We start from the raw sequence: 21,104 nt of genomic DNA, 5'->3' as shown, positions 1-21,104 counted from the left end.
ACCAAAAGAAAGAAAGGAATGCTGCAGTTCCTCCTCCTCCTCCTCACTATGTGAGTGCCTGCATTTTATCTTTTGCTCTAGCTCTGTACCTATGAGCATGTTTGGTGCAGATGGGGGTGGGGGGGAGGGGGAGACAGGGGGAAAGAGACGAGGAGGAGGAGGGAGCTCGAGCATGCTTGAGTCTTCAGAGATTTTTTTAGGAGCAAGCCTCTACAGAGCACGTACAAAACGTGACTTCCAGAGGCTAACTTGAGAAAATGTGATGTTCATGGCCACAACAAAAGGCACCCCAGGCTGCCCTTGCCAAATATCCAGCTCCTGCTCCGAAGGATGGAGGCTCTAACACTCTTTCAAGAAAAACATATGTAAAAAAACCCAACCTGTTTTGCCCAACTTCGTTTTCAGTAAAAGCTAAACTATTTATGCTGAAACTTTCAAAAGAAATTCAGGATTAAATAGAGAGCAAGTTCTGAAAATTTCTAACAGAATGGTTAAAGTCTGGCAAATTTACAGGCATCTGAAAATAGCAGGTTATAATAGAACATGGTAAGCACACAACAGACTTTAGTACCAGCTCTAATGTCCAGTACTGGTAAGACTGTAAATTACTGCCTATGTTTTAGATTTTGTTTGTATAGCACCCAGACAATAGGATCTTTTTGGTGCTACTAGAATACAATTAATTATTAAGAACTATATGCTCACAACTGGTGTCCTAGCTGTCACCATCCTTGTTCCAATTTCAAGGCTAGCTTGAGATAGATGTTCACAGAAAAACTGAGCTTTCAAGACACTTTTTGTGAAGCATTAAGTGAAAGCATGATCTTTTGGCCGACACTGCCTCTCTCTCTCCAAGATAGGTTTTAACACCTAAGGCTCCAGAGGCAGAACCAAAGCACAAGCACTTACTGAGCTAAATAAATGGTCCATATCTGCATACCTCTCTCTAAAGTTCTTTGCTTTGTAAAGTATGGTGTGATATCCTGACTGACAGGTGTTTTATAAATTTATTATTTCCACTACAAAGACACTACACCTACATTTACATAATATATCACAACTAGCAATAGCAATGGCAATACCAGGGGGTGTTGCAGGTTACAAAGTGAGATGCACTTGCAGAGTTGTGTAGAGGCCAAAAGACTTGAAAAAATAGGAGATCCTGCTGATCAGAAATGAGCAGAGTGCCCATGAAAAAGAGCTTTATTAAAACCAAGTCTCTCACGCACAACAGAAACAGAATCTGGACTGCCATCCTTAAGGGCACAGCAAAAGCAGTAATTGTATGAGTAGTTCCCAAGAGCATTTTGATACAATGCAGAATTTTCATTCAAACCTCCTCCATCTGACCAGGTCTTATTCATATTAGACAAAGTTAAAACAGGACTCCACTCTGAAAAGTGACCTCGTAGAATGGTACCTTCTTGCACATATCTGCTCCTTTTGTGCACTTTGAATCATATGGTCTATTTTTACTGCTTCTTAGTCATGTCACACTTCAGAACAGTATCACAGAAGGGAGTGAGCTGCATATTATTTCTTCTGAAGCATGAAGAGAAATGCTTATGAAGTTTCAGTTACTCACGTGTAGTAGGTCTAATTTGACTTGCAGTAACTTTATTACTTATGACAACATATTAGAAGGAAAACCATCTTAACTTTGCTAGGTTTACATTTCAAAAGTGTATCCATTATCTTGGAAAATGGAACATATTTGCTATAGCAGGGATAGGCAACCTTTGGCACGCAGTCTGCCAGGGTAAGCCCCCTTCACGGGCCGGGCCGGTTTGTTTACCAGCCGCGTCCACAGGTTCAGCCGATCGCAGCTCCCACTGGCCGTGGTTCGCCGGTCCAGGCCAACAAGGGCTGTGGGAAGCGGCAGCCAGCACAACCCTTGGCCTGCACTGAACCTGCAGACACAGCAGGTAAACAAACTGGCCTGGCCCGGCCCACCAGGGAGCTTACCCTCGCAAGTGTGCGACAAAGGTTGCCGATCCCAGTGCTATAGGGATTATTGAGAGACCAACATGAAAATCCACATAATTTTTAGTCACTTTTCAGAGCAGAGCAGTATTTTAAGACCTGCTAATTGGCTTTAGGTTTGAGATGTTTATTCTTCCTCTTCCTTTATTCTTCCTGTCTTTTTCACCGTTAGAGGCACAGATTTAGAGACTGAAGGAAAAATGACCACACTGAAAAGCAGCATCTGAGGTACCTCACTCTGTTTCTGCCCAATCTCTTCATTGACACTGACTGTCTAATAAACAGCTTTGCCTTCATTAAAACCTGGAACAAAGATACCTAAGTTGCAGCAGATCTCTCTAAAAGAGAGAAAGTTTTAGATTTAGAGCCAGCACCATCCGCCTCATTCAACAGCTCAGCAGACTGTATTCAGAAATAAAAATATTTGCGGAAGTTAGTTAACTAGTTGCCTTAATATGTGGAAAACAGGGCTCAGTTGCTCACTGATCCATGAGTTAGAAGTTGGAAATGCCTAGGATACAGGATATTTAGTAGGGGTCAGAAAAGAATCGATCATTCTAGTGGTAAAAGCAGTCACACCCCCTCTACTTGATTAAGGAGCGTCACTGAGGGCACATCTACACTACTGCACTACATCGGCACAGCTGCACTGCTGTAGACCGTCTGGTACAGACACGCTATGTGGACAGGAGAGCGCTCTCCCGTCAGCATAATTACTTCACCTCCATGAGAGGTGGAAGCTGTGTCAGCGAGAGTGCATCTCCCACCAACACAGCGCCAGAGTGGACAGTGTATAGGTTCCTGTAATTTGCGTCACGGGGGAAGAGGGGGGGTGTCTTTTTCACACCCCTGAGCAATGTACGTTACATCGACTTAACTGGTAGCGTAGACCAGCCCTAAGAAACACCAAAGACAGACTCTTCCCAGTTCACCCTGAGTGAAAGGAGAGTACAGGTGTAGTCTTCAGGGCTCTGAAAGAGATCTCCTCTTCCCCAAGAATGTGGTGGTGTCCGAAAGTACTAACATGTTTAAATGTTCACCAAGAGCAGCATATAACTCAGTTGTGACTGCCTCACTGTTCCCACTCACGCAGCACCCACTGTTGAGAACCTTATAATACCTGTGCATAATGGGAGAAGAGAAGATTGCCTTTTTGCCTACTAGATATCCGTGCCCTTTGGATTAGATAAAAACGAGGAGTCTGGTGGCATCTGAAGAAGTGGGTTTTTACTCACAAAAGCTTATGCCGAAATAAATCTGTTAGACTTTAATGTGCCACCAGACTCCTCGTTGTTTTTGTGGATATAGACTAACACAGCTACCCCTCGGATACTTGGATTAGATAACACATTTTCCTTTAGGAAAGGGACAGCAGGACAGAAGCTATTTCATACATCACTCAATCATTTTAACTGCCACTTGAGCTCCATGTCAGCACAGTCAGCATGAAGCACAATGGCCAATTCAAAAGGGACTCTGCATCTAGTCAGCAACACAGTGTAGTGTAGTGAACATGCAAATACTTTAGGGGAAATATACACACCAACAGCTCTTCTGCTCAAAACGGCTAATTGGTTTTAGTATGTACCAGAATGGGACTTTTTTTTTTTTTTTATTGTGCATGAAACCCTGACAAGTCTTATGTTAAAGAAACAGGCCTTAGAAGAACTAGTAAAATTTGGAATTAGGCTTTCCCCCTTCATGGTTTAAAACTTCAGCCAGTTACATCTGTGTGTCCAGTACAAAACCCAGAAGATATGGGTTTACACGGACACTGGAGGTCTGCTATATGATTCTATCACAAGTGATCTTTAAAGGCAGTTATGGCTGGAGGAGTTAGGACAATAATCTATTAGAGTGCATCCCCTGCAGACATCAGGTGACAGCCACACCTCTCCAAATACAGTAATGATGAAAGGAGATCTGAAAAGGTGGCAGATTCACAGTTAAGAGGTGGGACTCCCTCACAGAACAAAAAATATCCAACTGTTCCTACAAACTCCAGTATTAGTTTTTACAGAATATTAAAATATAAGGAATTATGTTGATCTTTCTGTGCCGAAAAATGAAAGAAATGTAAGGAAGCGTAAACACTTATAGCTTCACAAATATTTTAGAGCAGTAAACAGTTGGCAGAATCTTTCCACTGTCACATACAGAACTGGTTTTGGGTGTGGCAGGGTTGGGGAATAGCAAGCAATGAATTGTTCAAAATCACTGCTGTAAAATACCCAGTACTTAGTTAAGTGTGAAGTGTTTTGCGAGGCAGAAGGCTGAATAAATAGGTATCCTGTCATCTCTTCAAGCGGCTTCTATAAGGTGCCACAAGTACTCCTTTTCTTTTTGTGAATACAGACTAACAGGGCTGCTACTCTGAAGCCTATAGAATAGAGGTGAGAGGCACTGAAGAAAGGGGGGGCAGAGTTTGGAATGACACTGTTCTCAGGATTGATGATTCAGTTTCTAAGGGCTGATCTATACTTGGAACTTACACTGGCTACTTCTCTCAGGGGTGTGAAAAATCCACACTTTTGAGAGTGAGAGCACGAACTATGCCACCCCCCGCCACAGACAGTGCTAGGTACCGACTCTCAGGGAGTTAGATAACCTACACCAGTGGTAGAACTCCTTCTGCATCTACACTGAGGCATTACAGTGGTACAGCTGTAATGCTATCATGGTTTAAGTGCACACATACCCTTAATGTTAACTGACACCTTGCCACTATTACCTCTTTCCCTGCCCCAAATCAGCTCAACATCATACTAGTGCATTTCAAATGTAGTGGTGCAAAAGACAGGGTATGTCTTCAGTGCAGTTAGCCTGGCTCTGGGCATTTGGGTCAGCCTAGCTCAGGAGCACTGAAATGAGTTAGTGTTCTCACCTGGTGCTGCACTTCCCCTGTGCACTTCTAAGACTTCTAGGGGCACACCCAAGATACACCTCTTTATGACTCTTTCCCCAGTGAATAGTGGGAGACCTTATCTGTCCTGAGCAGAAGGGGGAACTGCAGAAAGGCAGTGCCTTTGGCACAGAACTATCAGCACTTGACTGACTTAAACCTCACTGCAAAATGGGCAGGATGACAAGTAAAAGCAGAACCCAGACTCTAAAGATACACCTCCAGCTCTGAAAGCTAGCCTGTGTTGAAAGCATCACTAAACTCAGGCAAGAGGTTTTATGTATGGATGGGAGCAGGTAGGGGCAACACCCAGGTAAAAAAACCCTGTGGAAACTCTGCAGTAAAGACACACTTGGGGCTACACTTGAAACTGTACAGCAAAACACCTCCAGTGCTGCAAGTGTTCAAATGTAGCACTTCAGTGTAGATAAATTATATAATTTAACATTAGCTTTAATAAAAATTGTGAATATTACCTATGCCAATGGGAGGGGTTTTCCTGTTGGCACAGGTATTCCACCTCCCTGAAAGGTGGATTCTTCCATCCATCTAGCACTGTCTACAACGGGACTTAGATCAGCTTAATACATTGCTCAGGGATGTGAGTTTTTCACACCCCTGAGCAAGGCAGCTGGGTTGATCTAATTTTCTAGTGTAAATGAGCCCTTAGTTGGCCGTGATAAATGAAGGCAGTTTCTGTAGGATTATGAAATCACAGTTGATCTCTCTATTGTCTTCCCCACTTCTGTTACACAAAATACTCAGGATAATACAGTTAGAGAATGCATAGTGTTTGATTATTTCAAAGAAGTATGAATTAAGTTTTTATTTGAGTTAAAGAAACAGTTCATAAATATTTTAAAATATTTCAAACTCTTGTAAACTTCAAGAAGTTAAAGTGTTCTATATATTCTTTGCACAGTTCTAGCCATGCTCAAAAAACAGAAAATACCGTAGTTTAAAAGCTATGAATCATATATTTATAATGAGATAAGTTACTTCCTTAAAATAAAAATGAACCACCCCTTTGTGTTCCATGTAGATTACATTATAATACAACAAAACCAAATTTATTGCACATTATTTTCTCTGCCCCTGCACTGACATAACATGGATTGCTTGGTTTTTGTTTTTTAAAAAAACCCTTCATATTAGAAGTTAGCAGGTTAAAAAGTTTAAAAAAAACCACTGCTTTCGTCCGGCCAGAGAGGACCAAATTATGTAAGTGGTACTGCAGGACTGGAACAAAAAGCACTCACAGTAATAACCAATTAGATTGTAAACCGGAGAACCAAGAGAAGGGATCTGTAGCCAGACCATCTTAAAAATGTATCTTGTTAAACATGTCCAGCATTGCTTCTCCTGTGTTTTCTTTAAGAGAGTAAAATATGACCAGGCTAAAAGCATTTACACACTTATGGAGCTTCACCCATTTAAGATTTGTAAAGTTATAAAAAATATCCAGCTGTTCAAGGAACACTAAAGGGAATACCAAATTTAAAAAAAAAAATAAAGGAAAATTCTACTAAAAATAACCCTGTTAATTTTCAGTTGCCTACTTGCTTCTGAAAATAATGAACTACTTATATTAAAAATGTCCATAAAGAGGGTGTGAGGAAATTCACTGTAGATCTACTGCATGCATGCACGCACGCTCTCTCTCACACACACACTGGGATGAATGCTGTGCATGCAAACGCTGTTTTCCCTGCTGGCTGAGCAGGCAGTAATTCTCTTGCCAAGAGTGGGGGAGGCTCTGAAAAGCAAGCTTATGCTGACATCACTAGAAGGCAGAGCTCTGCTTCCACAGAGGCCCCAGAGTGTTGACCGTCCTGTTACCAAGTGAGCTAACAGCCAATCAGATTCCACAGCAAAAACAAGATGGCCTTTGAACTCCCCACCAGCAACTTCCTGCTGTTTTCAGAGTACACACAGTGCAATGCAGTATGTCTGTCAGCTATGCGGCACAAAGGAACAGCCATTTTGTGACTGAACTGGACCTGCACCAAAATGCCAGGCGTTTAATCATTTTTCTTTCCTTCCAAGAGTGGCTAGTTTCCTTTTGAGCACTAACAAGATAAGAAACACTAATTGCTGATGAAACCAGATCAGTGTTAATTTTTGTTTCACTTCTTTATTTTCCCCAGATAAAATCCTCTTTTATATGAAACTACTTCATAAAATGGCTGCCACAAACTGAATGTGTTCTGGTCTACAAAGTCTGCAGCAATCAGTTCTACAAAAGAAGCCGTTTGCCAAGAGGACAACAGATTACAGATCTAAAACTTCAAAGCTCTCAATGGAAATCAGGTCTAAATCCATTCACACAGAACTAATATTTCCAAATTGTATTTTATAACGAAGTGCAAGTTGGAAGCAAATACAACTGTTTGTGCTGCTGCAGCATCTCTTACATAATAAAAATACAAGCCATGTCCATTTCATTATGGTTAGGGATGCGAGAAGGTAACTGCAATAAGGAAATTCCAAGGGATTTAAGCAGAAGTGGGATTTAAGCAGAAGTTGGATCTATATGGCATGTCCTTATGTTATTTATACTATTGTTGTACAGGATTGCCAATTCCTAGATTTTATCTTATTTGTATTTCAGATACCAGTATTTGTGAAGTTAACATTAGGTTACATTAAAAATGTATTGTATGTAACCTAATGTACATGTAACTGCTCCTCTTCACATCATCTGCTTTTTCTAAAAAAAGGATTAGAAAAAAGGCAGAAGATGCAAGAAAAATATTTTTTAAAGAAACATTACTGCCAACATTCTGTTCCATTATTTAAAATTTTGAGTTACTGACAACATCCCAGCTTTCATCCTGGGTGAAGCAACTTAAATCAAGTGAGCGAGCTTAACAGTTAAGTTGGAAAGCTTGACAATTAGGTTACGGTCTGTACCCTGAAATACAAGAACAGGTGTTGCTATTCATCCAAAAGGTCCCAAGAAAGGCCTACATATGTGCGGACTCTACTAAACTTTTTGTAAGAGTTAAACTAACATCATTTCCCCTCAGGAATAATGTCTCTTTCAAGTCAACTCTCAGAGGAGTTTGTGTTTGCTCAGATAAGGTTTTTTTCCTTTCCTAAGAATAGAAATGCAGGAATCACAATTCCAGTCATATTCCCCAGACATTATACTAATGCACTCTCTACCAAACACACACAGTTTCCCCATCTGTATTTTTGCTTCTCATAACCTCAGATCAGTGGCACCAGTCACTCATATCCACCTTACCCATCCATTGTCATTACTGTAGCCTCCAATCAAGGCATGATTGTGTAATATGACTTCACACATTACCTAATGCTTATAAGCTAGTCCAACAAAACTGTGAGAGGGGAGTCAAGTCAGAGAAGCATGATCCGTGCAGACATCAATGTGTTTCAGAGTTACAGTAAAGCAAGCTGAAGGCTTTACTTCCTAGAAATCATTTCCCCCATATCCTAAAGTCAACCTTAGGAAGTAGAGTATTTTAGACATTCAGCTGACTCACAGCTCAGAAAATAAGGCTCATTTATAAATATGCTCTCTTCAATTGCTCCCACACTACAGGTGAGTAGATATTACCAGCAGTAAGTTTATTCTGGTGAAGTCTGAGGAAAGGGGGATAAAAATGGTAGGCATTTTACTTTTTTATTTAATACAACAGTGAAACACATGGCTCTATCAATGATGCTAGACACATGATCTTTGCTACAAAAGAGAAAAATTTACACGTGATGCTATGCAAATATTATACCCTTGGGACAGAAAAAAAAATCAAAGGTCGTGTGTCTGTGTGATCCCACTTATTCACCCATTATACCCAGTTATTAGACTTCACTTTATTTGGAATAATGTTCCTACACTCCTAAAATGTATTTATTCTGATTGCTGTTGCTCTTACTACTGATAACCCACATTTTTCAGTGACATTTAGATTAAAAAGCAAACCAACTTTTTCTTGACAAAGTCAGGATTTTTGCAGCTTCACTTACAAACATAATTACAACCTTACAATTAAGGTTAAGAATGTGTCAAACATATTTTAAATAATGCAAGTCCTTGTATATACTGTGTGTATGTGATTTGGTATTTTTAAACCAATTTAACAATACCATTTTAAACCAAATAAACTTACCTATTTCCATTTTAACACCTTTTATTACATTGCAATTTAAAAACATTCCTGATTTGCATGCAAAATTAAGTTTTAAAAGGTTATAACAAAATAACGTGGTCATAACTGTGTTTCTACCACAATATTTCAAGTTCATATAATGTTCAAGAATAAGTTAAATATTACTGGACAAAATCTTATTCATACATTTGATAAAAACTTACATAGTTCACATATTGATAGCAAAGAGTTTTAGAATTAATTTTATTGATAATTACATAAAAGATACTCAAGGAAAAATGAATAGGCCATGATTTAATAAAAGTTAACAAAAACAGGCAAAATGCAGTGTATTGACAAACCACAGAAGAGCAATGCAAAAGTTTTTAGACTTCAATGTTAGATTAAGCCAACACATTTTGTTTAAAATACAATGTTAAAAGCTAAATGAAGAACAAAACAAAGGACTTAATGTTGTTGTAAGTATCAAATATTAGCTGTATTTTCAGTATTTTGTACTGTTCCACAAATCAAAGTTAAATTTATAAAATATCTGAAAAGAATATCAGCACTTTACTTTTATGTCAACACACATTATGAGCAAAAATATACAAAACAAGCAATCAAAGGACACCAAGGTTCCCATTAACAATCCTAGGTTAGATTTTATAAACATGAAATACTATCACCACCAGGGGAAAGTTTGGTTAAATTGTATCAAAATATCCTAAAATACCTAAACAGTATCAAAGTTCAGTAAGCCCAAATAAAATATAAAGTAAGGAGCATCAATCAAACAGGCACTTTTTAGTTTATATTTTAAAATGAACTTTTTTTCATTCATGTAAGTTTCTCTAGTGTCTATTTACTATAATTTACTACTACTAGGCTTCTGTATGGCCCTCAGTTAAAGTTTAGACTTCTGAGATTCTTCAAAGAAAAATTTGCCTTGTATGTAAAATGGTGCAATGCAGCAATGGCTAAACCGACAAGGTCGTTTTTCACAGAACAAAAAACCTAAAAACTGAAATTCAGAAACTTAAAAAGCATAACAGAGAAAGGGACTCCCTTGAATAAAGGTACATTACCTTTTGACTCTGACATGGGCCCTTAAGTCACAACACAACTTTCAGAAATTGCTACCAAAAAAAAATTAGGGTGTGGCATATTAACAATCTCAAGGTCATTCCTTAAAAAAGGAATCAAAATCAGTTAAATGTTTTGTATTAAGTATGGACAGTGACCCAAAGCTGTCAAGGTAAACACTGTATTCAGAGGTTTTTAAAAAAATAAAGTTGATAGATCATACCTCGATGCATTGCTGTGTACTGAACCCTCCTCTCCTTGGCTTTTGTCCTCATTTCTCATCATCTTTTAATTCTTAAATATTTAAGGGGGGTATCTGTGTTTGCTTTGATGTCCTGTGCCCAGGTATTTACTGTCAAAAGTTGAAAGAAAGGTAAGGTCCCAGTTTGTTTCATTGGCTTTCGTTATCAAGAACAAAGTCCTGACGCTGCAATGATACTTATAACAATACACAACACTGATCAGCACAGGAAAACGGACATTTAAAACAATAATATTCGTTTTAAAAAGAAAAAATAGGAAGAGAAACAGCCCAGAGCAGCATCCTGCAAACTTTCCCAAAGTAACAGAGGAAGCAAAAAAATCTCTGTATTTTATTGCGTCATCCCAATACAGCTCAAATCGGTCGAAAAGTCAAAGTACTCAAAAACGGCAGAAATCTGAAAATTAATATTAATTGCCCACCTACCTGATCCATGCACCACCGCCAGAACCAAGCCGATATTAGTTTCGGGTAGTGGAAAAACATCAGATCCAAAATATTTGGAGGTTAAAACGGTAACTATATATTTTCAGATAATAAAAAAAATAAATAGATTCTAATCCCCAAAAATATACTGCCGTGAAAGTAAAAAGCAGCGATAATTAGTACAAAAAATGTCCGGGGGAAAACCTCATTAGGAGAGCGCACAAAAATGGAGGTACGCCATGGCTTCTAAGCTGGAAAAACAACGACCTGGGCTCTCTCCACGGCTTCTTCTTTCCAGCAAGGCACGAAAAGAGAGCCCCCAAAAGCTGGTTTTCTGCCCGAAAAAGGCTCAATTTGCCCCCGATTCGTGCCTAGAACAGGTAAGGGGCTCTGGTGGCCCCCTGAGGCTGCCTGAAAGTTAGGGAAAGTTGCGTAAAGTGTTGGGAAGGCACGGAGCTCAGCGCGCTCTCTCTAAGGCACAGCCGCCATCTAGAGCTCCTTCCCAGCTCTGAGCTCTGCCTTTGATTGACACTCTCTACATTTACCCCACAACTCAGGTGATGTACCATAGACCCACCCCTTCATTTCTACCAAAAAAAAGAGCTAGCCTCCACCTAAAGGGTGCCTGCCACCCCCCCACATCCTTGGCTTCTTCAAACCACCCCATCTGAGGGGGCATCTTAACCCCATCTGGCTCAGGCACCCTTTTCAAGCCAGAAAGAAATGTAATTTGTTTCTTTTGTTTTAAAGATTTGCTAAATATTTCAGTCCATGGGCTAAAATTACTTCCTCCCTGGACAGGAAGTGGTGCTGTAACAAGCCATTTTGAAAGAATGGAAGAGGGACTAATAACCAGATTTGAGCAACAACCCTCCTTGGAAGTCAACCCCACCCAATGGGTAGCAATTTTTTTTAAAATTCAATCAAAAACATCTATCTTCAATCAATAATCCCTTCCCTTGTCACTCAATACCTATAATATAAGCTTGAAAAATGGGAAGATACTACACCCTAAAGAAAGCAATTTGCCAGTAACCCTTTCAACTCAACAGCGCCTCCCTAGTGGTTCTTGAGAAGAGTAAAATTAAATAGCTATGTTATTTTAATTCATTAACTGAAGACACTACAGCAAAGAAAATATAGCACCCAGATAAGTATTGCCCATTCCTTAACCCATTATTGTTTATAATACACCATAACATCCCAAAGTGGACTTTTCACAGTAATGTAGAATTCAAGGTGCAGAATTAGTTATTCATTACAAGCCAAGTAAATTCTCAGATACTACATCCTGGTAGACAAAACACCACACATTGAGGAATTGGAGATAATCTAAGCACAAGAGATGCCCTTATGCCCACCACTCCTCCCCAACAAGCAAAAGTGATAGCCAACTGTAAGCGTCACCTGAACTTTTCACACAGTTATTATCCATTTTACAAGATATTGGAATCAGGCGTCAGTGTTCCAGATTTTTTGATAATGTTTTGATTTGGGCTTTATACTAAGTGCATCAAAAATGGTACACTATCCCAACCAATGGCCAATAGCAAGCTCTAGCAGTAAAACCCAAGTTATTTTATTTCAGCTCCTCCATATCCTTCCCATTCTTGTCCTCAGTCAATCCATCCTGTCTCTTCAATGCAATTAAATGAGGGTTGTGTAACTTTGATGTGCTATACCAATATAGTGCAATATTGACTGGTGAGTGATTATATAAATATAGAAGAAAGCTAATGACCCTGTGCGCACACACCACAAATTAAAGAAATAAATTACAATGTAAAAAGAGCACTAATTCCAAACTGAACTTGAACAGTACAAAGAAAATCTACTAGTTTGAATACTCAGTCTTTTTTAGACAATCTAATACTCAACTGCACCATATAATAAATGGCAGAAACAAGACTGGCTAGGTAAGTGTGTACATTCAACACTGCAAGATTAAACAGTTATGAACAGCCATTATCATATGTTAAGAATGAAGATTTCCACCAGTTTATCTCAATGAATGACAGTTAAATGTATCTCATGCTAAATCTATAATATTTATCATCTGGAGATCCCTTTTGTACAGATTATCTTAATTAACACCAGGTCTATCCCGGTATTTAACTGTGAGGAGAAAAGTTGGGCTACCTGTTCAAGATTAAATTTAAGTATACAATTGTTTCTCTGTAGCCAATGGTTGAACATACATTTCTTGTAAGCGGCAAAGTGATTTTTGAACAATAACTGACTTTTAAAAATACTACCTCACATAGGTTAACTTTGTTGTTTTTTATCTAGTAATAAGATCAAAATAACTCCCCTTGACCCTTATTTGTACGGAGTTATTAAGTCAACAAGAAATTCACAGTACAGAGGATGGCCATGAAATGTATTGGATACTTGTACAGACTAATTTTAATAATTTTTAATAGATTAGTTTAAACACTCATTAAGCCAAGGTACTCAACTCCAAGGAAGTAAATTTTTTTAGAATGGTGTAGGGTTGTTTTTTTAAATCAATCCAAAATGTAACAAGTTTCCAACACAAAGCACCTGAAATTTAGGAAAGAAGTTGTTCAGGCAACTCATTTGAAGTTCACTATAAAGGTTTTGTGCACACACACCCAAACCCCTCCACACAAACAACAAAAACAAAGAGAGTTCAGGATGACCCTTCACTACAAGCCAATGACCATGCATTTTATTGCCCAGTTTGCCAATATATATGAAATTTGTACCATCCTATGACAGTCTCAGAAAATTTAACAAAAGGACTGACAACTGACCAAGTTCTGAACAAAATAAAAAAACTGAACATTTTAACTCCATGGATAACTAAAAATAAAATATTGGAAATTGAGTCAAACTAAAGAGTCTTTGAAACCAAATATAGCCATATTTAAATTAACTATTTCATAAAGCTTACAAAGTCCTCAGTATTTACCAGCTTTAAAAATATTTCTCATTTTCAGAATCCAATGATCAAAGAAATGTAATGCACCTAAACATCAATACATTCTAAGTATTTTTCAGCCAGGAAAAAGACAAATCAAGAATGAAGTGTAAAAAAACCATTTATTAAATAAGTCACTTAAAAACAGCATAACAATACATTTTGCCCAAATAGGTAGTAATATACTGGATATCAACTTAATTCCCCTGTTAAGTACAATTTCTTGGAGTATAAAATTTTGCCACCCACACCTCAAAAACAGATCCATTTTCTGTTCGGTTGTACAACACCCTTTAGAAATTCAAGTCCATTTTGGTAGGATGATCACAAACCCAAATCTTCTCTGGTTTAGTAACACTGAAGTCCATGTTAAAATGTCCCTGTCTTGGATGGATATATCACAGCACTCATGCATTAGTCCATTTCCTCAACCTCTCAATCAACAGTGGAACTGCCATCTTGGTTTCCCATTCGTAGACTCCATTTGACACTCTTCATCTGACTTGACTCTTTATAAAAAAAATTAAAAGAAAAATGCTGTTGGAATATAGATAATTTATCCTTAAACTAAACAGACAACATTCAACTGTACCTTGAAGGCATTTTAAACATGAATTTTAGAACTAAGGCTTCATGAATTTGGTTCAATATAATTATACATGCCAGAACACCTGCTTTTGTCACCAACTAACATGGGCACATCCAGCAATATGTCAGGTAACAGTTTCCAAAAATACAAATAAATACTACAGGAAAAATTAAGAGTTCAAGAAACCTTTTGAGCACAGTGAACTCTGTTCTAAAATTTTGCATAGGGAACTATTAAAACATTAAATATAGATTGGAAATACAGAGGATTTTACCTCTGGTGACAAACTTTATTGGATTGACCTATCCACTAAAGTTAATGTAAAACACAATACTTCTAGCCAAACAGTAATGATCTCAAATCAAGTTGAAACTAACCTTAATTTTTTGCTATTAGATGAAATTTTCAATGATTATCCCTCTCTCTGCTTAAAACACACAAGTAATCAAACCCAATAATGCCAAAAGGTATGAAAGCTAGGTTACTATATGAAGGTGTTGACTGGAGTCAACAGAAATTCCTAAATTGTGCCATCTTGGCTATAGTCTTCTTGTCTAGAAAGAGGAACACCTATGGTGATGGCCATTTTAAAGTGACCAAGTATCAGAAAATAGATGGAATGGTCATTTCAGTAGCTACTGGAAGAGCAAACGTGTCAAAATCAGATAAAAATTATGCAAAATTACACTGCTTTGTCTCATTGCCTTTAACACAACCAGCATAATGTCCAACCATACTTCCTCCAGCCATATACTCAATGTTTGCTCTTCATAAAGCAGCAACAAGGCCTAAGGCACCAGATCAGTGACGAAGTTAGAAGTGTCCAGATGAAGCATTATTGTGACTGCTATTAAAAGTGGACATTTGGCCCAACAGGTCAAGTTCTCTTGCCTCTTGATTTTAAATTACATCTTTGCTACTGAAACACAAACCAAATGTGGTCCAAAGACAAATGAACTAATGTACCTTTTTAAACTGCTATTTGCACCCATATAAACATAAGCCTTAAGTACAGGAAACAACTAAATGGCAGAACAACAACAAACTCAAAAAGCCTACAAGCCATCTACGAAGTGCTAATTGTAAGCGAAACCCTCTGAACTGTACAAGAAATGGTTTTCAATAATTGTTTCCTCAATAGTGAATTTGCATTCTAACTTTACATTTGTGACCTTTTATTTCCTTCTTTCGATTTATTCTTTTGAATGTGGCTTTTTAACTTAACACAGTTTAATTTTACAGCCAATTCTACCACTATCTGGTCCCCTTAAAAAAAACCTCCAGGCATAATCTTTCCAAGAAAAGCTGCAAAAAAAAAAAAATTAAAAAGACAATAGAATTGAGTGGAATCATCTAGTGTTTCGCCTCATCATTCTAGTGCCACTATTCTCATTTCAGAATATCCTGTCAAACTATGTAAAATCTAACCATAAAGTCCTTAGAGCAAACTTCCTGTACCAGGTTAACAATCTGCCATTTACTATGTTTCATATCCCAGTATTCCTATACGGATGAACTGATTTTTTCCCCTATTTCAGATACATTATATATCTCTATTCCACATAAGTGGAATACAGGAGCAGCTATTTACATTCAACTTTTAGTTGCATCATATAGGTAACAAGTTGAGGGTGGGCAGAATATTCAAATCACAGCGTCTTCCCATCTTCAACCTCACACACCACAAGGTTTTTTAGGTTTTGTCATTAATTTGTTTTTTTTTTATTTCAAGTTGTATTTCTACTTTAGTGGGGGGGTAGCTATTTTTAACTAATATTCTATAAACTGAAAAACTTACTACAAGTTTATTATGCATCATATATTGTATATATTAATTTAGATTTAAACCAATTTAGGCACTTGGAGATTAGTCCATGTTTCAAAATATTTTTAGGAACTAATGAAATCTGACTAAGGCATCAAAATATGATATAACCACACTGTCAATTCTTGTTAGTGAGACAAAGTGGGTGATATAATAGCCTTTATTGGACCATCTTCTGGTCCAATAAAACCCACCTTCTCTCTCTAATACCCTGAGACTAACACTGATTCAATTCTTGCCAGTGTCAAATATTTGTGAATGCTGGGGTAAGTGAAGTGGATACCCAGTACATAATGAAATTCACCAAGTTTCTTGTTTCTTTTTATGGTTACTGCTCTTGTTGTAAGAAATAAGGGAAGCCAAGTGTTGATCTGATAATCATAGTACACTTTTTTCCCAGCTCAACCCATGAAAACCTACTTTTGTTGGATCATTCCACTGAGTGCAAAGCAAATGTAAGTGATTGGATAAAAGACATCAGCCCTAAGGTATCTCTGCTTGGTTCAGCCATATTTGGTTGTACCAATGAGTTTGCAAACAATTGACATAGTGGTAATCTGAATCTCTCATCTTGAAATTACCACCACCACCACCTTCAGATGCATACACTTATCTAAAGTTACTATTTTTGTAACAAAGATCCTGCAATTAAAGGAGTTACAATAAGGGGAAAGTATGAACAGCATTCAGTAAATCTAAAATAATTTGGACCCAATTCTTCAAGCTACACAGCTACAACAGTGTGTTATGTTTTTAGGGTACATCTAATAAACGTTTTAACATATTTTCCCCAAGTTAGATTCCTCCTCCAATAAGACTTCTACAGTGGCTTTAGGTTTGTTTTTAAACAGTCACACTGATCTATGACTAAGATTCTTTTTACTACATGAAGCTTATGTTCTCTTTATGTCCTTCTGTAGTCATAGTGTTAGCCATCACTCAAGAAGTACACTTACCTATTAGCTATTGTATTTTTATTTCTAATTAAACAAGATTTATATTTAGGTTACTCAAAGCAGTTAATACAATGCTTGGCAGGTTTCCTTCACATCATCAAAATAAAGAAACGCCAAACTTTATTAACAGTCCACTGCAATACCTGGGTAAATTTTCAAGCACCAAACAAATTTGAAATTTTAGAATTTCTAAATTTATCTTCTCTTCACACTCTCACAATACATATTAACTTTTCGCTCTAATTTAGAAAGCTGGATTTTTTGTAAGAGTCCACAACAACAAATAAAATTTCAATCTTTTGTAGCCAAAAATAAGTGTTCAGTTTTACCTCTTATGTTTGTCAAAAGACCTTCACAGTTCCCTAAAGTACAGTAGGGAAGTCCAAACGTGCAAGCATAATATATACTTATATATCAACAACATGTATATACAAAATACCAAAGTTATAAGATTCTTATTTCAAACAAAGAAGGCTGACTAGGAAGACTGTCAAGCTTTTTCATGCTTAGACTTTTCTGTATATTAGAATTTTTTAAAAGTTATAACTTCACAACAAAGGAAAGCTATTTAAGAGGGAAATCCCAGTAAAGGAAAATGGGCAGGAACAAGTTCCTAAGTTTAAAACTTGAGGCTTTTATGTTGCCAACATTTACCAAAGCAGGTCTTCCTCAGAGAGAGAGAGCTATAATGGACTTGTACATTAGTGCCACTCTTTCATTGTAGGATGTGGAAATAGGTGACATTCTCACCGTACAAGAAGGTATATCTTCATGAAGAGAACAAAATACAAGAAGGTCCTTTATTGATCTCAGAAGGCTCAATGTAGTTTTATCCAGTTAAAAAAATGTGGATAGGTAAGCACTACAGATGGTCTCCAAGGGAAAAACTAGTTCACTTCCACTGACATCAATTTGAGTTTTGCCTACGTAAGGATAGGAGGTGTTTTGTTTTTTTTAAGGCTATCTCGAGGATGAAAGGCTTTTGAACTAGACAATGAGACAATCATAACTTTACACATTTGGAACTGTTGGGTTCTGATATATGACACTGATGTTCATGATGTAACTTTAAATAGGACAAGGCATTCTTAGCTCAGAGAAGTTTTATTCCAGCTCTCAAGGATTTATATTCTCCCTGAAGTTAAAGGTTCAAGAATCTTTGGTCACATCTTATAGATCTAGACTGTTTTGAGGTTAAGTAACTTCTGAAGGGTACCTCTGAAATCAAGTTGAGGACAAAATTTGCAAACACAAACAGGACAGCACCTTAAAGAGTTGGGCTGGATTAAAGGTAACAGCCCACATAAAATTTCAAAATGTCATGTAGAGTACACCAACTCCAAAAAGAAGGTTTATGGTGAACTCAAATGCTTTTATTTCTTATTCAAGAACTTTCAAACCCAAATCACTAACCCTAAGTTTAAACTTAAATTACAAACACATTTTAAAGGAAAACATTCTAAAGATAATTCTTCCTCAAATTAAGTTCAGGGCTCCTGTCTCTCTGTCCTAGAGATTTTTACAAAGCACCATAAAGAAGTGAATAACTTCCCAATGTACAGGGTAATTGGGATGTCTTCAACTGCTGCTGGGAAATATAACCCTACTACAATGAGTTTATAAACCAAATTAAAGAAAGAAGTGGAACACAAAGAAAGGGTATAGGGAAAGTTGGGGTGAAATTTAACTTTGTTGTTAACGTCAACCTTCACCCCTCCTTTCCATGACACAGCAAGAAGTTATACAGGTTCCCATACTTTTAACAGAGGTCAAGACAGGGTAAGAGGACTGAGGAGGAAGATAGCACAATGGTTTCTGGTGGATAGCATGGCAAAAGTGGGTTTAAAAGATTACGTGCAACATAGTAAGAGATACCGTTCCATGTGTAGGAAGCATTAAAAAAAGCAGTACAAAAAAGAGAAGACAAGTACAGTGGGCAGGGTACAAGGAACAATAAATAAATAGGAACGATATGTAGCCAGTGAAGAATTAAAAAAGCAAGACACCACACACAATACTAGTTGCACCTACATTTGGCAGCAAGCTCCTTGTATTCTGCAGTACTCTAGTGTGGCAGTTTGGAGATTCTAAACAGCTTAATTTAAATTAAGAACAAAGGCTTTTAATGAATGAGAAAGAGCCAGAAGAGTATGTCACTACCCCCAATTATTTTTATAATTAAAATAAAGACTTATACCTCCTCCACCAATTTTCTGTTTACAATACGCTCCAGGGGTTGTCTAGACAAGGCAGGACTTTTGATTCAGTTTGATTCAGCATAAACACAAAATGCACTGAAAATTAGGGCAAAGATAATGGTATGCAGAGATACGGAGTCAACAAGAGGACTTAAATTTGGGCAGATAAAAGAAACTTGACTCTCAGTACCTGTTTTAAAGGTCATACAAAGTAGTCCCAGGGTACATTCTTTTTAAAATATAATTCAATAAGGAAGTTGTATTCCCATTTTCATCCCAAATGGTGGCACTAGATATAATCAACTCTTCTCTCCTACTCAAACCTGACAACTATGCATTTTGACAACAGAGGACTATTCCTAAATGAGACCCTATAAACTAGTTGCTCAATGTGGCAGGCCATACCCTAAACTCATATAGCATCCTTTGTGAAATTACAGATCTCTGGAATAAGAAGGGGAAAAAGAGCTGAGTCTTAGAAAACTCCCTGGAGATAGTTACTAACTAGTCTGCTTAAGGACCCTTGCTGCTGTTGATAGGAGCACACAAGGACAACACTTGGCTAATGGTATTAATAGGATAATTAAGACATTCATTCTGTTATGTGATTTTCTATTTTTACCACAAATTGAGACATAATATTGATGAAGTATTGTACTATTTGTACAAGGTAACATATTTGATATATTGTAGTCTGTACAAATAAAGATTTGATTTAATGTTTTAACCTTTGTTCTCATCAAGAAGTCAAGTCACAAAAATGGAAGATCAAGAGTGCCACAGCATTATATGAAAGATTTAAGATTGATTGAAAATACTATATAAAAAGTGCATTTCATAACATCACCAAAATAAGAAGAGTTTAGGACTCTGGTACTTTTAAATAAACCTATTTTTATTTAAAATATGCTTCAATTCAATCAAGTTTAAAGACATTTTCAATCAATTTTTCAGCAAATTAAACATTATGGCTATAAATCATATATTTTAAATCACATGTAAGTATATTAAGAATAACTTACCAGTGCTTCAACTAACATCAGCTATTTTGTGCATACTGAGATCAATTCCTCACCACACCTGTAGGGGAAAATATACATTAAGAAAACATATCAGAAATCACTAAATAAAACTTAAAATTCACTGATTTTTATGTAAACACCAGGAAGTGCCTAGCAAAAAGCTGCCACCACAATCCCATGTGGTTAGGGGGAAGGGGGGGGGGGGGGAGTATGTACCCAATAAAAGAAGACCAAAAAGCATACAGCACTTGTCAGAGGACATGCCCTAATCACAATTTGCACCTCAGCGTACTGCTAGGCAACTTGAGAAGGCAAAGATCTTATGAAAACTCTTCCACAATTTAGAACTACCCTCCATATCCTGGATACATTAATCTTCAGTGACACATCAGAGGTGCGATTTGAAAAGAGGCTATGTATAGCACTTTTGGAAACCAAGTAGATGGGAAGACTAACCAGGCATCAGTGGAATCTGAAATGGATTCGTGTGTGAAATGCCCTGATGGTTTCGGCCTACGTCTTCCACTTCATTCACTTTCTTAAGTTTGCTAATTACCAAAAAAATGATACTGCAGTTAAATATAGTATGTGTATTTACCAAAATTTGCATGCACCCAATTTTCCTTGTAAGGCAGCTACAACAGCATAGCAAAACTCTATACCCATTGTCCAGTTTTCTAAATGTGGTCAGCTTCAGAACTGAGTATCTCAGTAAGAGCCTACTGACAACCCATATCAATAGGTGTTAGAATATCAGTACACTATCAGAGACAAGAAAGTAAATGGCTCCACCTAC

General features: G+C 37.4%; 1 protein-coding gene across 11 annotated transcripts in view; it reads right to left on the bottom strand.

The window, feature by feature from the left end:
- CHD2 (chromodomain helicase DNA binding protein 2) overlaps positions 1–13,178 on the bottom strand; it is an 86,313-nt gene extending 73,135 nt beyond the window's left edge. For 4 of the 11 annotated variants that reach the window (XM_073304214.2, XM_073304218.2, XM_073304219.2 and 1 more), the window contains exons 1-2: positions 10,775–13,163; positions 10,310–10,438 (exon numbers count right to left, since the gene is read on the bottom strand). In XM_073304214.2, coding sequence (XP_073160315.1) covers positions 10,310–10,371 — 62 coding nt within the window. In that variant the 5' untranslated portion in view covers positions 10,372–10,438; positions 10,775–13,163. Of the gene's footprint in view, positions 1–10,309; positions 10,439–10,774 lie in introns of all 11 variants that reach the window. The other 7 variants (XM_073304225.2, XM_073304226.2, XM_073304221.2 and 4 more) reach the window with 5 other exon arrangements.
- Positions 13,179–21,104: the final 7,926 nt, after the last annotated feature.

Source organism: Lepidochelys kempii, chromosome 10 (assembly GCF_965140285.1).
Source record: "Lepidochelys kempii isolate rLepKem1 chromosome 10, rLepKem1.hap1, whole genome shotgun sequence".
Taxonomy (NCBI): domain Eukaryota; kingdom Metazoa; phylum Chordata; order Testudines; family Cheloniidae; genus Lepidochelys; species Lepidochelys kempii.
This window is presented reverse-complemented; position numbering and strand designations above follow the sequence as displayed.